Here is a 19,945-nt window from a genome sequence, read left to right on the forward strand (position 1 = left end):
CAGTGGCCTTGAACCCTTCTGGCAGCTTCATATATACTTCTTCTTCAAGGTCTCCATGTAGAAATGCGTTGTTTACGTCCATTTGGTGTAATTCCCATCTTTTCACCACTGTTACAGCTAGAAAGCACCTTACACTTGTCATTTTTTCCACTGGAGAAAACGTCTCTTGATAGTCTATTCCTTCAATCTGTGTAAATCCCTGCACCACTAACCTCGCTTTGAACCGCTCAATTGATCCATCTGCGTTGTATTTTATTTTGTATATCCACTTGCATCCTATTGCTTTCTTTTCTGGCGATAGGTCAACTACTTTCCACGTCTGATTAGTCTCCAATGCTTCAATTTCCTTTGCCATGGCTTCTCTCCATCTGTTGTCTGTAACCGCTTCTTTGTAAGTTCTTGGTTCCTTTTCAATATTTATTGCTGCAAGAAAAGCTCGATGGCCAACAGAAAATTTTGTATAAGTCACATAATTCGCAATAGGATAAGGCTCACCTGAGGGTACCTTTTGGATTGAGCTTGCCTTGGAACAAAGTGTACTTAAACTTCTAGCCGAATAACATATATAATCTTGGAGATGTCTCGGTTCTTTGTGTTGTCTATGTCCCCTACCAAGCATCTCCCCCTGGCTTTGATCCTCTCCTGTCTCCATTATTTCTTCCCCTTTCTCCGTTTCACTATTTTTCTCACTCTCTCTTTCACATGTTTTCTTTACTATGACATCATCATCTTCAATGTAAGATTCTATGTTCCCATTGTTCTGGAATTTTTGTTCTTTATCTCTCTTGCTGCTTTGACAAAAAGGAAAAGTTGTTTCATGAAATATTACATCCCTACTCTCAAATTGTTCTTTGGTTTCTAGATCATGAAGTTTCCATCCTTTCTTTCCATAGGGATAACCTACAAATAAGCATCGCCAGCTTCTAGCATCAAACTTATCATTACTACGTGACTTTTTATGGGCATAACACAAACTACCAAAGACTCTCAGGTGCTCATAATTCGGTTTCTCGCCAAATAATATTTCATAAGGCGTCTTTCCATCTAAAATAGGTGTGGGTGTTCGATTTATCAAGTATGCTGCCGTTAAAACACATTCTCCCCAAAAATCTATTGGTAGACAAGCTTGAAATCGCAATGTCCTAGCAATATTTAATATGTGTTGGTGTTTTCTCTCCACTCTCCCATTTTGTTGTGGGGTGTTTACTAGGCTGCTCTCCCTTAATATTCCTTCTCTCTTATAGAAACTCATCATTTGTCCTGAGCAAAATTCTAATCCATTATCACTTCTGATGCATTTAACCGGTTTATCAAATTGCGTTTTGGTTATAAAACAAAAATTTTGTAAAATATATTTGGTTTCGCTCTTTTCTTTCATGAGATATATCCACACCCCTCTACTATGATCATCTACAATGGTAAGAAAATAATGTGCCCCTGAAGTAGTGGGAGTTCGATATGGACCCCATATGTCTACATGTATGAGATTAAAAATTTCAAATGCTCTTTTATTACTCAACTGAAAAGAATTTCGTACTTGTTTTCCACGACAACATGAATCACAAACATAGTCCTCAATTCCCTTCATCACATTATTTCCTAAACTATGAATGGAAGCTAAAACACGATCTGAAGGATGCCCTAACCTCCTGTGCCACAATTCGTACTTTTCTTCTACTTTCACTGTGTTCACCTTCTCTCCTTGTAATGGCTTGTAGTAGTACACTCCATTCCTTAGCTTACCCACTCCAATCGGATTCCTCGAAGTGCGGTCCTGTATCACACAAAACGAATCAGTAAATGTGACTATATAATCTTTTTCTTTTAATAATTGGCCTATAGAGATTAAATTGCATTTCAAGGAAGGAACATATAAAACATTTTTTAAGCATAAATCTTTAGAGAGCTTCACATATCTCATTTCATTTGCTACTATTTTTGTTCCATCAGGTAGTCTCACGAATGCCGTCTCCCATTTACGTAGCCAATCGAACAAATCTCTCCTTCTTGTCATATGCATGGATGCACCACTATCCAATATCCATTCTTCCACAATTTTATTCTTACCGGTCAGTTTTTCTGCATTACTACTTCCATTTCTGAGTAGAGCCATGAGTTTTTGGAAGTTGTCATCATTCAGTCCTGGGATTATACTACGTTCCACATCATGTCCAACGCACTGTCCTTTTTCTTGCGTATCTGCTTCAGCAACTGCATTTGCATAATGAACGCGTCCTGAAGTTGCTCCTCTTCCAGCATAACTGTTGCGGCCACGTCCACGTCCCCTTCCTCGTCCCATTTGGCGTGTTGGCCACCAGTCAGGATATCCTTTTAGTTGAAAGCAATCAACATCATGTCCCGTCTTTCCGCAATGTGTACAGCTCCCACTTTTATTTGTTTGTCCCCCAGGTTTCTCCGTCTTCGCTGCAAAAACTGTTATTTCAGCACGATCAGCTCCTCTGGCCATGCTACGATGGCGTTCTTCTTGTGTAACCATTGCATATATTTTTCCCAAAGTAGGTAAGGGATCAAGGGCTAAGATAGACGATCTCACAGTCCTGAATGTAGTGTCATCTAGACCCATGAGAAACTGATGTGCCTTCTCATCTTCTCTGCTTTTCACTATTGCTTGAGCTGCTCCACAAGTGCACTCAGGTATCTCAATGTATTGATTTAATTCATCCCACATGCCTTTTATTTTGGCATAATATGCAGCAACTGTCATTCCTTCTTGTTTCAAGTTCACGATTTCACTTCTGAGTTGATGAACCCTCGGAGCATTTCCAACAGCATATCTTTCTTTGAGATCCTCCCACATGTCTTTTGCAGTCTGCGCATAAGCTACACTCGAATGTAAACTCTTGTCGATCACATTAAACATCCATGATATAATCATCGAGTTACATGCTTCCCATGCATTCAATTCGTTTCCATTTTCTCCTTTTGGTTTGTTTACTGTCCCATCAATGATCCCAAGCTTGTTTTTCGCTCTCAATGCATTTTTAACAGCCTTCTCCCACATATCATAATTTTCACCATTGAACACACATGTCGTGATGGTTGCCCCTGGATTATCAGATGGATGTAGGTAAAGAGGTGAAGATGGTTCTATCATCTTTGTGTGAGTCGAAGGTTTTTCTGCCATGATATATTTTCTTCAGGTATCTAGCTTTGATACCATGACAAAAGTTGTGGAATAAAGGCTGAAAATTTCTTATTATCAGAATGTGAAACACGTACAACTTATATAGAAAGAGAGGTGGATATTTACATAAAGAGTCCTACTCCAAGTTTAACTAAAAGGATAAACATTCCTATTCCTAGTTTAACTAAAAGGATAAACATTATAACTTACAACAGATAGATATTATCACTTAACAGATGGGCATTATCACTTAGTGGCTAAGCATTATCTTTTCTGTTAGAAATGCTCCTAAGATTTTGATTAGTTTAACAATTGCATGTCTGAATAAGAATGTTGGAAATTGACTATAAATAGATGTGCTTTACACTTCTAAAGATGGATTCATATAATTTTTAAAATTAATGAATGTGTTTTTATGTTATAATCAAATATATATTTATATTTTAAAATTTTAATTTTAGAAATTAGGTTTTTTACGACATCATGTTAATCATGAGTAAAAAACACTCATTTTACAAAATTAACCTCCAAACAAGTTGGTTTTTATTATTATTGCTTTATTGGTACAATCAAATTTGTTTTTTGTTTTTTAGAATAGAAAACCATTTTACAAAATTCAATTTTCAAAGACATTTTGTTTTTTTAAACAACACAATAGAGTTTTCGAAAGTTGTTCTCTGAGAATTATTTTTGAAAACATTCCTAAAAAGAGCCAAAGATTTTCTCATTGTTAAAAAAAATAAATAAATAAATTAAAAAAAACGAAAAAAAAAAATAAAACACTAACTCCATTCATGCTTTCAAATTTCTTTCAAGCTTTAAGAATTTTTCTACTATTTTCTTTAAGGGTTTTCTAACCAAGATTTGAATATTGATAATTGGTTTTTTGGTTATCAAGGGACCTCAACCGAACTCTCTTTAAAGTAGATATATAAGTGAAAAGGGCTTGGACTTGTGCGTAATCAAAGATTGTGCAAGTTAGGGTTTGATGAACTTAATGTAATAATGATTCAAAAGTTGTCGATCCATTATAAATAAATTTTAATAATCATATTTATAGCATTTTATAAATGAAAAAAAAAAATTAGTCATGAGACACATTATTGCTTAAGTGGTTGACCATTTACTCGTCATTAGCATTTGTAAGTAATCATTAAGAGCCAACTTGTCATTTAGTTGTCGAATTGGTCAATTAGTTGCTTAGTGGTAAAGATTACTAAGGTGACTAGGTGGATCACTTTAGGTTAATTACCTAACTAACAAAAAAAATTGTTGTACTAGCATTCTTTAATAACTCGAATTAACTTAATTCAAAATCTTCAGAATATAAAATCGTTTTTAATCATGAAAATATATGTCAAAATATGAGTTTTTGATTTTTCATAAAAATCATCATTAATGCATAAGTGAATTCTTTTAAAAAGTCCATTTAAAAAGTTATTTTATTTTATTTTATTTTATTTCAAAAAAAATAACTTTGTAATTAATTCCAATTTTTAAGGCATACTTATACTCGTTTGACTGCAAGTCCTAATTTAATGCACCTAATACCATCGATATCTAGTATAAGCCTTTAACAAGTTTCTTTTTCATTTTAATAAGCCCTTTTAAGTTCCTTTTAAATATAGTTTCTTCTTGATTGATTCATAAAGTTTTTCTTACCTATCACACTTGAAATTATATGCTAAATTTCAACATTTATTTGTGATCATCAAAACTAAATTTAATCAAACCTTGAGAACTAACAAAAAGGAAAACAATGATGAAAGGAAAGAAAAAGGTTATAAGAGTTAGTAATAGGGTTTTTGTATGGGTGTGAGTTGAAGAAGAGGGCAATTTTGCTCTTTCAACTTTACCCTTCAGAAAAAAAAATCAAAACCAAAAATAAAAAATAACCTAAAAATAAGAGAAATAGACCTAGGGGAGCAAAGATTTAGGAAAAAAGGAATACATCAAATCAACACATCATTTGAATGTGAAGTTTCGGAAAGGAAGGTCTATCACTTGGTGAGTTTCTTATCCCATTCAGGAAACAAAGTAGAAGTTCGTTGGTATATTGATGATCACTGCAAGGAATGCATACTCCAACTTCCTATTTAGACTCCCTCCTTATCATTATTGCATAACAGTCTCAAATGAATGCTAAGTTCACTTCCATTTCTTAAAAACCATTATTTGATATAGAAATTAATGATAAATTATTAAATGTACAGTTCCACATGATATATCACAACAGTTCCTGGCTTTGGTTAGATATAAAACAATGTGAGTGGGCTACAAATACAAGTAGGGTAGAGGAGGTATTAAGGCACAACTCCTTTTGTGAACACACTGATTTGCTTTCATTTTGAGTCAAATGGTCTCTGCATGGACAACTCCATTGTGCGACTGTTTCCAACTTGTTCCCATACTTAACTGAAATCACATTAGAGATCAGTGAGAATTTGACATCGGGTATTTTAATTTGTGTGTATGTGTGTGTGTGTGTGTGTGTGTGTTTGTATAATAGTCCATTGCCTCCTTTTCTGCAAACCCAAAATAAAGAAGGTAAATAAATAAAGGAAAAAGATGAGTGTTTATTTGCATGGAGAGGCTGCATGAGGCATTGTGTTCCAATGGAGGATGGCAAGGTTCCCATCCCAGTTCTATAGCAAGGCATGGGTTGTTATGTTCTGTGGGATGGCAAAATTCTCATCCCCAATTCCATTCCAAGCAAGATGACCCTATTTCTCACCTTACTTGGGAAGGGAGTATTTTTTAACATCATATTGAAGAAGAAATCATTTGGCTGAATTTTCATAGCATATGAAGGCACATATCACTCATTTAGAAAAGAGTGGTTACCAAAAGTGAATATGAATGGATCACAACACATAACTTTTCTTTCATTTCTGATGTTATAATTCCCGAGATTGTTCATAAAAAAGGTACAATGTGCACTATTGTAATGAGAGGCACTCTACAACTAGATAACCAAATATAAGGGGTAATACTCAGTAATCTTCAAAACACATATTCCAACCATATGACAAACTACAGGGAGAATCTAGTTTATGTTCTAAAAACATTACAGGTACTGAGGAATATATTAGGAACCAAAAAGGTGAGGAAGTATAATTTGCTCAAAAAGGAAGCAATCATTTCATTTTTTGAGCAATCATTTCAACAAAGAGACTCATTAAAATTATAATTATAAGAAGTACTATACCTTTTAATGATATCAACACTAGATCACAGGTATGCTTAGGCATCCAATGTCTAGCAATCTTGGCAGTATCTGCAAGAACAACTCAAGACACCCAAGCGTCAGCAAAGATAAAGTAACATAGCAGCATGTAGAACCAGCTGTTAAATTAATCTCAGAGAAGCATACCTCCCCACATCGTGCATTGATTTTCAAGGACACGAAATCATCAGCCCTTGTGTTACCTACATTCACAATTGCAGTAGCAGCCCCTGCTTCATGAGCAGCCCTGCCAAATTCCAATTCAAGATTACAGAGCAAGTGGAAAGAGGTTGCATAATTGCATTCATGGTTTCTTTGCTTAATAATAAGAACTAAATGGAAGAATCTGAAGAACTGAAACATACCAAACTAAGGAAACTGAACTGATGAAACCGACATATGGTGTCTAGCTTTGTTCAGTTGTAATATACCAAGGCCAAGTGGAGATAAATAATAACTCTTTTATGTAAATGAATCTTCTTAACGTAACTAATGGATTAAAGTTGTCTATTACTTTAGCATGAAAAAAAAAGTGCAGGGCTATTTGTACCTGACAAGTCGGAAAGCAGACATGGTCATCAGAGATGATCCAACTACCAGTAAAGCATCACATCCTCTCACAGCTGCCATTGCGTCAGCAGCTCTATCCTTGGGGATATTGTCACCAAAGAAGACAACCTTTAAAGTTATCAAGTAAAATGAACATTAAGAAGATCACCTCTGGATATTCTTATTGTGGTTACTGGTGTTACAAATTCTTGAACAACTGCAAGCAGAGACTGGTATAAAAAGGGATTGGAGAAAATTCATTGTCCACTGGATAAGATGGAAAACTGAGGACCCTCATCATTGGTGACAATTATAGATAACTAATGACTAATTATTGTAGCCTTCATGTATCCAATTTACGAATTAGTTCTAAATGGAATAAACTAATGCTATATGATCTATAATACTCATAAACAAAGTTTATGTCCAGTTTTCGTACATTAAGATATAAGAAAGACTAACTTGAGTGACAAACTAGCCTTGGAAATAATGTAGGTGAAAATTCATTAACTTTGTTCATGTAGAAATAAAATTTAATAGATTCAATAAACGCCGAACTTTCATTGGTTCTGTTGTGTAGTGATACGAAGATTCGTCTATAAAAATGGTGGCTTAAATTTTAGGAGCATTTTAAAACTTGTAAAATTTTCAGTGTCAGCTTAAGCTATATGCACACCTATGAAATGTAAAATTTCCAAGTAGAAAACAAGCCATCTTTTATTAGATGTATCTGTTTAATCATATAGCTAGTATACACAAAAAAAGGACAAAAAAAAAAAAGGGGGGTGGCTTTGGCTGGGGCCTTCTTGTTTGCTTCTATGGCCTTTCACATCCAAAAGGCTGCCATGAGTGCCACAGAAGCAAGAAATGTCATCCCATAAACAAATCTATAATGCAGTCCCAGTGAAGCCTCTTTTTCTTTTTTTTTCTTTTTTTTCTACATTTAAAATTTTGAAAGAACTTCAGATTACAAACTATGAGCAGAAACATACAGTACTTCATTTTGACCGTTATTTTGCAGAGTACTAGTAGCTATTCATGTTTAACCTGAGCCAATCCCAATGCATGTACAGCCTTATTTGATGTGTATACATCCTTAAGTAATTGTTTTATATACTAGAGATTTTAATGATACTCCCAAACAGTAAGCAGACAAAGCACATAAAAGGTAAAATGTCTCACATCAGGTTTCAATACCCCCTTGCATTTCTGGCAAGTGGGAATGCAAAAATTCTCCTCCCAGAATTTTTCATCAATCTCGATATCACCATCAGGCCTTTGCTTCATCCCAAAGCTCTTGTCTGACCCAGGGCTGTCATGCTTCAGGTTTTCAATTGCTGCTGCCCACTGAAGAATAAAACATATATTATTTTCCCACTAATCTATAACTTATCCAAAATGAAAATCCAAGAGAAGATACAAGTTTAAATCCAACATAAATACAATATGAGAATGTAAAATATAAAAGAATAAGGCATGGATGTGTGATGGTACAGTATATACTATGCATAGATCATCCCCCTTCTTTTGTTGAAACCTTCATTTATTGTACATTTTTTCATAAGTTTATGGTATAAATTTTGCCTTCAAACTCCTCTTCTATTGAAAGAAATAATGATATCCTGATTTGATAACAAATTCTGAACCTTGTAAACTGATATGGCTCTCACTTGACCACATGTCAGATTCACCCAGCATTTTGTCCAGGCATGAGATAACAGTGCCAGATGAAGCTATTGTAGTGTATAGTGTTGCCAGACATGGAAAAGGATTCCCTTTGGAAGTGGCTATGTTAGTTCAGAGGTAACAGTAGTAAGAGAAAGCATTCAAAGTGGTGAAGATACAGATAATGTAATTAAAAAGTGTTAGATAGTGTACAGTTATTTCAGTTATTTACTTTTCCTTTTTTTTTCCTTATTGTATTGTAGGTCCCACTAGCATGTATATATATACCCAAGTCCAATGTGTATTATTAATAGTTTTTTAATAACAAAAATTAGGGATTCTCCCTTTTCTCTCTTTTCACATGGTATCAAAGCCTAAGGAGAAAAAAAAAACCTAATTATTTCCGGTTTATCCGTGAATCAATTCGGGGAAACCTTTCAGTGACCGTATTTCATTCCGGTTACCTTCCCCTTCTTTGGCCGAGGTACCTGCTGACTCATTTCCTATCCCTTCGGCTTCTCCTGCCCCGGCTCTGCCTCCTTCTGTTGACTTACCCATTGCTCTTCGGAAAGGTAATCGATCTACTCGTAATCCCCATCCCATTTACAATTTTTTGAGTTACCATCGATTATCTTCACCTTATTCTGCATTTGTTTCTGCTATATCTTCTGTTTCTCTTCCCAAGAGCGCACCCCTGAGGCTCTTTTCCATCCAGGCTGGCGACAGGCAATGGTAGATGAAATGACTGTTTTACACTCCAATGGCACTTGGGATCTTGTTGTTTTACCCTCTGGTAAATCTACAGATGGTTGTCCTTGGGTCTAAACAGTTAAGGTTGGCCTTGATGGTCAGGTTGATCGCCTTAAGGCCCGCTTAGTTGCTAAAGGCTATACTCAAGTTTATGGTTTTGATTATGGTGACACTTTCTCTCCTGTTGCCAAGATAGCTTCTGTTCGTCTATTGCTCTCCATGGCTGCTATGCGCTCTTGGCCTCTTTATCAGTTAGATATTAAAAATGCTTTCCTTCATGGGGATCTTGCTGAGGAAGTTTATATGGAGCAACCACCTGGTTTTGTTGCTAAGGGGGAGTCTGGTTTAGTGTGCAGGTTACGCCGTTCTCTATATGGCTTGAAACAATCTCCTCGAGCATGGTTTAGCCGTTTTAGTTCTGTTGTTCAGGAGTTTGGCATGTTTCGCAGTACAACAGACCATTCCGTTTTCTATCATCATAACTCTTCGGGGCAGTGTATTTATCTGGTAGTTTATGTGGACGACATCATCATTACAGGCAGTGATCAGAATGGTATTAAGAAACTAAAGCAACACCTTTTCACCAACTTTCAGACTAAAGACTTGGGGAAACTCAAGTATTTCTTAGGAATTGAGATAACTCAATCCAGTTCCGGTGTGGTTCTTTCCCAAAGGAAGTATGCTTTAGACATCTTGGAAGAAACCGGTAGACACTCTTATGGATCCAAATGTCAAACTTATACCAAGACAGGGGGAGCCTTTAGGAGATCCTGGGAGATATCGACGACTTGTAGGTAAACTGAACTACCTCACCATTACTCGTCCAGACATTTCTTTTCCTATAAGTGTTGTTAGTCAATTCCTACAGTCACCATGTGATAGCCATTGGGATGCTGTAATCCGCATTTTTCGATATATCAAAAGCACACCAAGCCAAGGTGTGTTGTACGAGAACAGAGGTCATACCCAGGTTGTTGGTTACACGGATGCAGATTGGGCTGACTCACCCACAGATAGACGTTCCACTTCCGGGTATTGTGTTTTTATTGGAGGTAACCTAATATCCTGTAATAGTAAGAAACAAGATGTAGTGGCCAAATCTAGTGTTGAAGCCGAGTATCGAGCTATGGCTCTGGCAACATGTGAACTCATATGGCTGAAACATCTTCTTTGGGAGTTGAGATTTGGAAATGATGAACAGATGAAGCTCATCTGTGACAACCAAGCCGCTTTGCATATTGCATCCAATCCAGTCTTCCATGAAAGGACCAAACACATTGAAGTTGACTGTCACTTCATTAGAGAGAAGATCGCATCAGGATGTGTGGCGACTAGTTTTGTCAATTCAAATGATCAACTAGCAGATATTTTTACTAAATCTCTCAGAGGTCTTAGAATTAAATACATTTGTAACAAGTTTGATGCATATAACATATATGCTCCAGCTTGAGGGGGAGTGTTAGATAGTATACAGTTATTTCAGTTATTTACTTTTCTTTTCTTTTTTTCCTTATTGTATTGTAAGTCCCACTAGCATGTATATATATACCCAAGTCCAATGTGTATTATTAATAGTTTTTAATAACAAAAAATAGGGATTCTCCCTTTTCTCTCTTTTCACAATATTCACTAGTAGGTGGTTAGTTCTAGAATGTAGATTTTGAGGTTGGATTTTCTTAGATTTTCGACATAGTGGATAGTGAAATAGAGACAGATCAACGGTAAAGAAGGTTGCCGGGAAGAAAAGAAAGAAAAAAAATGGCGATGACAATAAAGACCACTTAAGGCAAAGAATAACAACAATGAAGGCTAATGGAAATCAATGGTAATGACAACCATCAAGAAAACTTAGAAGAGAACTTAGAGACTTTAAGCAAGCTTTGATGCCACATGGAAGTAAAATGATGTAGTATTTATAGTGTACAATCTTATAAAATTAGGAAACTAAATTGGATAAAGAAAGTTGACTAATTCCTAGAAATCCTCTTCCTTGGAAATCAAAAAAGTTAAATAGGAATTATAAAACTATAAAATGTCGGAAATTAGGTAATTATACAGCTATGCAATCCTAAAAATCAGGGAATTAATTCCCTAGTATTTTCAACTAAATCTCAAAAATTAGATTCCTTAGTATCTTAAATTAGATTAGTCAACAAGAAATTCATTGTTATATCCTTTTATGGCTTAATGGTTTTGAGTTAAGTGATCATTTTCCAACCAAACAGGGTGAGGTTTGCACATTTCCCATGAGACATTTTTATTTATTTACTTATACATATTATTGATGTTGTAAGGGAGGGTGCTTGCCCATGAGGCCTTGCTCAAGTGGTAAGAGTTTAATGTGGGAAGGTGGGAGGTTCTAGGTTCAAGTCCCAAGAGTGAAAAAAAAACAAAGAAAAAAACAAAAAGAAAACACACAACTGTGGGTTAGTTTAAGAGAAGAGGTTGAGTTTTATCCATAACGTTGTTGTTAGGTTTTACCTTGGTTGGTGAAAAAGGCATTGTTAAGATGATTTGGAAGTTTTTTAGGTAAGAAACAAGATAAGTTTAGAGGATGGTCCATTGTGTTTGTTTAGGACCATTGGGTGGGAAAGGATTGAAGAACTTTTGAACAGTTCAAGTGGTCCATTCAAGCATCATGTGACCTTATTATCAAGGCCCTTTTTCTTTAGTCTAGATTTTTCTTGGGGGAGAACTATTTTTCCTTCTTAGATTTTGTTAACGGTATATGGTCTTGCTAGTGTGGCAGTGGTTACTTTGCATTTTCTTTCCCTTTGGCTCCCTTGTGTATCCATTTTCTACTTAGGGATAGCCACCACACCCCAACCCAACAGTCCTTCATTCTGATTGCCATTTTTATTAACATATTTTAGTCATTTGCCTATCAATAATACATATATATCATGGGTCAAACTTATTTCACACACTTCCATAGCCTTATGGCCAAATTAACAGACAAAGTCTCAATATTAGTTTAGATAGTTGATCTGAAAAATAAATTTTACAGCAGAAGCCTAACCTTTGGATTAAGGGCCTTCAATTCATCTTGAAATAAATTCCGGTTGATCAAGTAACCACAATCTAAACAAACTACAGAATAAACAGTTCCATGTAATTCAAGTGGGCTGCTACCAGCACGATGATGCAGCCTGAGGCAAGCTAACGATGAATTAGTTCCATATTACTCACTAAAGGCATCTGGAAAGTTTCTCTGGTAAAGGAAATGGCAGAAGGAAGAGCTTTCACCTGTCAACATTTTGCGTAATTATATAATTTATCCGACCAGCTTTTTCTAAAGATGCCAATGCACTATGAGATGCACCAGGTTGTGCTGCAATGAATCGTTTCCATCCAGCATAGCTCCTTGCCCAATACCGCCTGCGGGCCTTACTTGAACGTACAAACTCCTATATATGAAATATCTCACAAGACTAATAGTTAAAGAAATTGTTTGAGCTAGATAAAACAAACAAAATCAATTAATAGAGTAAATTATTTCAAAGATTTTGCTCAACTAGATCAACAATGGGGAATACCAGACAGAAAATGTTAAAATCTATTCTCGATAATAAATACCAACAAGAAAATTGCATAAATATGTAGATCCATTTTATATAACAGATGGACTGGATAAATACCTCTTTATAGATCCTACTCAAGTGGAAGGAAAAAAAAATCAGGAAAGATTAAAGATGTTACGCTGAAGGAGTTGGGATGCTCCATTCGATGGGTTCCTTAACCTATTAGGTGGCAGATGGGCTAGCTAAAAGAGAAGCAAAGCAGTCAGTATCTTTTTTTTTTTAAGAGATTATGTACCTCCTTGAGTCTACTTAATGGTTGTTCAAATGTTGCTTACACTTTTTGTAACTTCTCTTCTTTGTTCAACTTTTATGGTTCCTTGTTAAGGAGTCTATTCCATGTCTTGATCTAAGTTTGTACATCATGGAAGGATGTCTCATCCTTCTTGATCTTTTTAATTAATTGAAAGATCTATTGGGTATTAGATTAAAAAAAAATGATACACTAAAGGAGCATAGCCTTTCTTGTGCAAGAAAAAAACCTAGGACACATTGTGCTATGCATCTCCCACGTTCCATTTGTTTCTTTATGTATTTTTAATAGGAAACAAAAATTTCATCTCATAGTTCTTTCCCATTTTTTAACTTTCCCCTGAGTTGTTTCTCATTGTCGTGGTTCTCTATATGCAATTTTCCTAAATTTTAGTCTTATTCCTGTCAATAAACCTTCAAAGGCTAAAACATTTAACCCCTAAATATTGAAATGGTGCTATAATTGAGAGATGTGAGCATGCCTCAAATCACCTGATGGGTAATTGGTTTGTAACCAGAACTATAAGCTCCATTAGGGCTGCAGCAAAATAATACCAGTTAGTATAAGAAGTAGCATTTTCAGAAGCTCTAAACAAAAGCATGATATAATCCAAGGTTCAAAAGCAATTTTGAAAACTTATAATTGAAGAAATTGCAATCCTTTTTAAGCTTAAAAGGTCTTATTATGTCATTTGGCCCAACTGGGATAAATCAGTGGTTAGATCACATTTATTTCACAAAATCCTCAGAAACGATGAAACATAGAATTTGTAGAAATTTATTTTAAACTGAAATGCAACTCTGGAACCAAGAAGTAATAGAGATTACATCATATTCAGGGCACTATACTTGCAGGAACAAGCAAAGAAGCACACTGACTGGTCTTGCTTCATCTTCAACCAAGAGGAACAAGAAAAAATTTTAGGCCAAAAGTAAATGAGAATCAGGTAGCCCACGATAGTTTTCTTATGAGAAACAATAATGTGATATATTGAATTAGGAATTAAGAAGTACAATAAAAGGATGAGGAATCCTCCCACAAGCAAAAGCTAAACACAAGGAATACAAAAAACCATAAACCATAAGGTAATTACAAAAAGCAACCTCTCCTTACTAACCCACACCCTTGGAACTGCACACTGCTAACCAATCAAGTTGAACCACATTAAGGGGGATGCCCTTTAAAAGTTGTGATGCAAGAGGCCCAAACAGAAGCAAAGAAATGAATGGTATGCCAAAGAACCTCTAAAGTCCTTGCCTTGTCCTCAAAAATCCTAGCATTTCTTTTCCACCACACAACCCAAATTAAAGCAATACAAGTGGTTTGCCACGATAGTTATGGCTAGGTAATTTTCTTTCTTTTTTTTTTCTTTTTCCTTTCTTAATTATTTTTTTTTCAAAAAAAAAATGTTATTGACCACAAGATCCTCACACAAAAGCAAATAATCAATAAAAATTCACATAGCAATCAAGAGCAACCAAAAACCTTTATGGTCAAGAGCACAGCAGAAACTACCTTTTAAAATGAAAACAACAGGTAAAACAAGTTCAGACAGAGGATATGAACAACTAGTTGCCACCTATTATCCAGATAAATAGGAAGAGAATAATTTTTATAGCAAAATTGTGCAAACTATTGCTTTTACAGGTATCAAGTATGCACATCCATGCTTGAAAAGATTACAAGGTTCCTAGAAAGTTTAAGAAACTGACATCAATTTACAAGAATCTCCTAGTTATGCATGTTTTGGTTACAATATGCATATTTTTGCATGGCAATCAATACTTTAAGGTTGCAAAAGGACAATGGATTATAAATGCTGAATCCACACTCCAGAGAGAAGACAGAACCTTCTATAATCAGGAATGCCACATTCTGTACTTATTCCAGCTCCAGTCAATACCACAACCTTGCTACTGCACAATGGTAAAAACTAATATAGCAGAACTTCCTCATCGATATTGTTAAAATTCAGTAAGAATAATATATATTTTATCTTAAAACTAGTGTCGTTGACAAAAAGGTGTTGCACAATCTTAAGCTCTGTGATAAAACCATATATGAGGACATCCAAAAGGAACCTGCTATCAAAGAATTGATATAGAAATTTGATATCTTCAATGTTTGGAGGATCTGATTCAGGAACCAACTTCTTGTCCCTTAGAAAGTTTGAGGGCACTTTCTGTTCACTTCCTGATGAGGTCCCAGGAACTGAGATTCGGCATGATGTTTGGACAAACTTCACAGAATCCTGGAAAGGTAGGACACTTCTTACTCTGAACAGTGATTGCCAATTTTTGCTACTTGATTGTATAGTATCTATAAACACAAAAATACCAAGAACATAGAATGTTAATCATATATGTGTATATGATGTATGTATGTATGTATGTATATATGTGTGTGTGTCTGTGTAATGTGGGCCGGGAATTTCATGATGCTGAAGGGATCTATATATAACATGAGCACACTTGCCTGTCACTGCTGTCCCCAACACTTTCCTCACACTTCTGAAGATCTGCAAGTCCAAAGAGTAGACTGGTGTTTGTTATTCCCTACTACAATTAAATGCTACAGAAAAATGGTACCAAACTAATAATTCAATAGCTATACTTTCATAAAGGCTAAAAAGACAATCACAAATATGAGTTTATAGTTTAAATGTTAAATGGTTGAAAATTATTTTTTCTTGGTAAAAAGTAATTGACAGGCCATTTTGGTTTAACTAGCACGGAATGTCAAATTACAACATTGCACAACTCAAGTATTTTCAACATCTATTACCTTCAAGAATTTATTGTATAATATTCTCAAATGCATTTATGAGAGAACCTAATTTCTATCAAATACCTCTTCTAAAATTCAATTGAGACAAATTCCTTATTTTTTTCATATAAAGCATTCTTTGATCTCTATATAAGTTACTTGTTTAAGAAAATTTAGGACAAAGTTAAAGAGAATTTATATTCGTATCTACCTAAGATCTCTACATATCCACCCCAAAACATAAATCCTATTAATATATTTACCTAATTATTTCCAATCTAGCTGAAATACCCTTCCCCATTCTCTCTTCTACACCTTCTTCTACCTTCTTTCCTCATTTCTTCTTCTTAATAAAACACTAAGGCAAAAAATTCTCCTTTCCCAAGTTTCTTTGTCACACACACACACACAAAGTGTTTGAGATAAGTTAAAAGCTAATTCCAACCTCTTTGATGTATTGTTTTTGGAATCCACACAATAATATTAGGTTTATTTCACATGAATATATTTAGGGTTTATTATTTATGTAATTCTTGACAAATATTTGTTGTAAAAATAATTAGGAAACAATTAGGATGAATTTAGAAGATCTAGAGGTGAAAAATGTTAGAAAAAGTAGAAAAAAGTTGGGAAAAAAAAAAGCGAGAATGACCTAGGGATGTCCAAACCTGAAGGGTTGAACCATGTAGCCTTGTCTGGTGTGCATGTGTTGGACATTGAGGAGTTGTTCAGCTCCTTAGCGTAGAACACCTTGGAGCCATGTGGCTCCTCAACATTGCACATGCATGCCTCCTTTATTTATTTATTTTTCAAGTACTTCTTTATCTTTTTTAATATTTATTTGTAAACTTTTTAAGTGAAATTTCTAATATAAATTTTTTAAGTTAAAAGTTTAAATTTTTAGAAGTCCATTTTTTATTTTTTATTTTTTATTTATTAAGATTTTTAGATTTGAATAAAATTATGTATTAAGGGCATTTCGATTTTTTTAGTGATGAGTATTTTTGTCCTCAAAAAAATCATAGGTGGGTGTGTAGAGAGTTAAGTAAATGCAAATATAATTTCTCAAAAATAAAAATAACATAGAGAAAAACAATAGGGATATCAATGATTCTTGAAAAGAAAGCTCTTTGAGGTTCCCTTGCAGGGAATGGAATCACTTGTCGAGTACTATAATTTTCCCCACCAAAAATAACTTGTCCCACATAAAAATTTTTGTGGGAAAATTCTAATACTCGACAAGTGATTCTATTTTTGAAAATTTTTCCCACCAAAAACAATAGGTATTTTCCTTTTCCACAAAGATTAGAGAAATATGAAGCAGGAGAGAATGGTTGAAGAATCTATGTAAGTCTTAATTAGTCTTTCGTATAACAAGATTTTTTTTCCACTCAATTAAAATCTATTTTGTATGATATCTTGATTTCTTAGATTACTTGAGCTGTCTACTCGTCTACATGATTTGTGTTCTCAAATCTTAATTTTTTAAAAAGTGTGGTATTTTTATGATTGCATTGCCAATCTCTTGCATGGATACTGTCTTATTTTTATCAAACCATGCTGTATTGGAATTCCTTTTCACTCATGGATACATGTCTATATGATCTGAATTATTTGCATGATCTTGTGCATTTTGATACAACCTTCATGGTTGGTAATTTTGTGCTTCACTGTGTTTAAATATTGAAGGATACACAACTCCAGATTTGTGTTTCATCTCTAGTGGAGATCTAAGGTGCATGGATCTACAAATAGAGGGCTACAAGCCTTGGGTGAGAATCCATAAGGAGCAAGTTAGAGGGCTCCAACCGCTTGGGTTAAATGCCCTAAACCCTTAAGGAATACCCCATGCTTTGTGTATTTTAGGAGTTCGGTTGAGCTGGTGATAGATTATTCACATGTCATAACAACATGTGATCTTTGCTCCATTATTGAATCAAGCTTGGATCTTTAGATTTAAAGATTGAAGCTCCAAGCATTTCATTATAATCGAAAATTATTGTTAAAGAAAAGAACTTATTAAATTAACATAGCTTATGAAAATTTGTGTTGTTTTACATGCTTAATAGAATAGTTTTCAGATTTGTCAAATAGGGTTTCCATCATTTAATTTTATGTTAATAATGGTAATACTGGATTTATTATTACCACTTCTGGAAATTGTGGGATAACCCTAACTTTTTAGAAAACAAGCACATGATGAAATTCATAGAACATGTCAAGGAAAAATATTCTAATTCCCGATTTCCCGTTGGAGCTCCCTGAACCATCAAGCTAATTCCCGGAAAAGTTTCAGAAATTGGGAGTAAGTTCAACTATCTTTCTCAAATAATAAACGTGGTCATTGCAGTTCATTAATCACCACATAAACTCTCACCACCTCGCACACAGTATTCCTTCAAATCTTAGTGTTCAAACGAATTCAGTTTTTGGTGAACATGGGCATTCGATTAATCAAAAGTCTTCACATAACTGCTCCACATCCTCGCATAATCATGATAACAAATAGAAAAGGCAAAGCGAAAAATTTCTTAAAAATAAGAACAAGTTTCAAAGTATCCAAAACGGCAGTTGATAGATTAACGGGGATGAAAAATGGATAAATACCAGGAGGACACTTACAGAGGTGGAGGACACCGTCATTTGCCTCTGGTTTTGATTCCAATCAATTCCCTCTTCACTCTCGTACAAAATATGCCTGCGAGCTTCGATTCTCAGAATTGAGTAATGATATCGGTTTCTCAGAACTGAGTAATAATATCGGTTTGGCCGAGACGTGGCTTTCGTACCGACCAGAAGCCCCTCCCTCCTACGTATGGTCAAAATAATAATAATGTTAGTTTTTCTATTCTCATTACAACCATCAATTATATCATTTAAAATATTATTTTATAAAAATAACAAAATATTTAAAATTTGATAATAATAAAAATTTCGTAATAGAATAATTATTATGATATCATAAAATATTTATTTTATTAATATAAACTCATAACCCTAAGACCTCATGAAAAAAATATTTATAAATATATTAAATTAAGTATGTATTGTTAAAAATTAGAATGATGGTCTATTTATTATTAACTGAAAAAAAGTTTCTTTAATTTTTTTATTGTAATTTAATTTTTTTTTTTTAAATGAAGAAGATTGGATAGAATATTGAAATTATTTTATTTTTTTTAAATTGAAATAGGAAAAAAATTAATTACAATTTTAAGTTTGGAGAGCACTAAGAATTTGAAGGGTACCAAGAATATAAAGAAATAAATCCACGTGTTCTTCGTACCCTATTTTTTTAGAAAAATAAATCCATCACTTGTGACTCAAAATAATACTATTAAGTATTAAGCAATTTTATTGTTACTTCATGTGAAAAAATAGATTTTAAAAAGTCAAATTTGAATAGTGCAAAGAAAGTGAAGAAAAATATGAAAACATTCTTCAAACCTTCTTCTCATTTTTCGCATTGTATTCAATTTTTATTTTTTATTTTTATTTTTTGCAATTTCAAATTTTTATTTTTAAAAAATTCCATCAATTGTGACTCAAAATAGAATTATTAAGCAATTTTGTTGTAATTTCAATTGAAAATCTAAATCTTAAAAATAAAACAAAATGTAAAATTTAGAGGCTTGTGATACTTACAATATAAAGAAAGGGCAGAGATCACCTCTGACAAAAAAATAGTTCAACCACTTCATGTAATATCTCAAGAGAAATTTAACCTCTTCAACTTGAATCAAATTAAAACAGACATACAACAACATGCTCTGTTAGCTTTTTATTTTTATATAAAATCATAAGCAAATATAATTAACGACAAATATGCATAAGTGATTAAAATTTTTACCACATGACAATGATTTACTCTCCATACATGCTTCACAATTAGTGAAGATTGTGTTTCACAATTTGAGGCCTCATAATGCAAGTTCGAAGCCTAAAACATTTTGGATTAATTGATTGAAAATTATGAAAACATCCCAAATTTGTAAAACTAGCCTTCCTCATTT

The 19,945-nt window shown here is 34.1% G+C and overlaps 1 protein-coding gene across 4 annotated transcripts; it reads right to left on the minus strand.

Annotated features, from left to right (window-relative positions):
- Nucleotides 1–5,281: 5,281 nt before the first annotated feature.
- Nucleotides 5,282–18,764, minus strand: LOC100242368 (NAD-dependent protein deacylase SRT2). 4 transcript variants are annotated; one of them, XM_010654626.2, is made up of 12 exons: nt 18,555–18,764; nt 15,642–15,684; nt 15,248–15,485; nt 15,017–15,082; nt 13,658–13,703; nt 12,582–12,742; nt 12,355–12,484; nt 8,103–8,267; nt 6,922–7,049; nt 6,519–6,618; nt 6,354–6,422; nt 5,282–5,560 (listed from the first exon to the last, which is right to left on the minus strand). In XM_010654626.2, the coding sequence occupies exons 1-11, from the start codon at nt 18,573–18,575 to the stop codon at nt 6,372–6,374; spliced, it is 1,149 nt and encodes a 382-aa protein (XP_010652928.1). In that variant the 5' UTR covers nt 18,576–18,764; the 3' UTR covers nt 5,282–5,560; nt 6,354–6,371. The 4 variants fall into 4 exon arrangements, with proteins under 4 accessions (XP_010652928.1, XP_010652926.1, XP_059594720.1 ...); XM_010654624.2 differs by having other exon boundaries at nt 18,540–18,764; XM_059738737.1 differs by having other exon boundaries at nt 15,017–15,079; nt 18,555–18,755.
- Nucleotides 18,765–19,945: the final 1,181 nt, after the last annotated feature.

The sequence above is a fragment of the Vitis vinifera genome, chromosome 7, assembly GCF_030704535.1.
Source record: "Vitis vinifera cultivar Pinot Noir 40024 chromosome 7, ASM3070453v1".
Classification (NCBI taxonomy): domain Eukaryota; kingdom Viridiplantae; phylum Streptophyta; class Magnoliopsida; order Vitales; family Vitaceae; genus Vitis; species Vitis vinifera.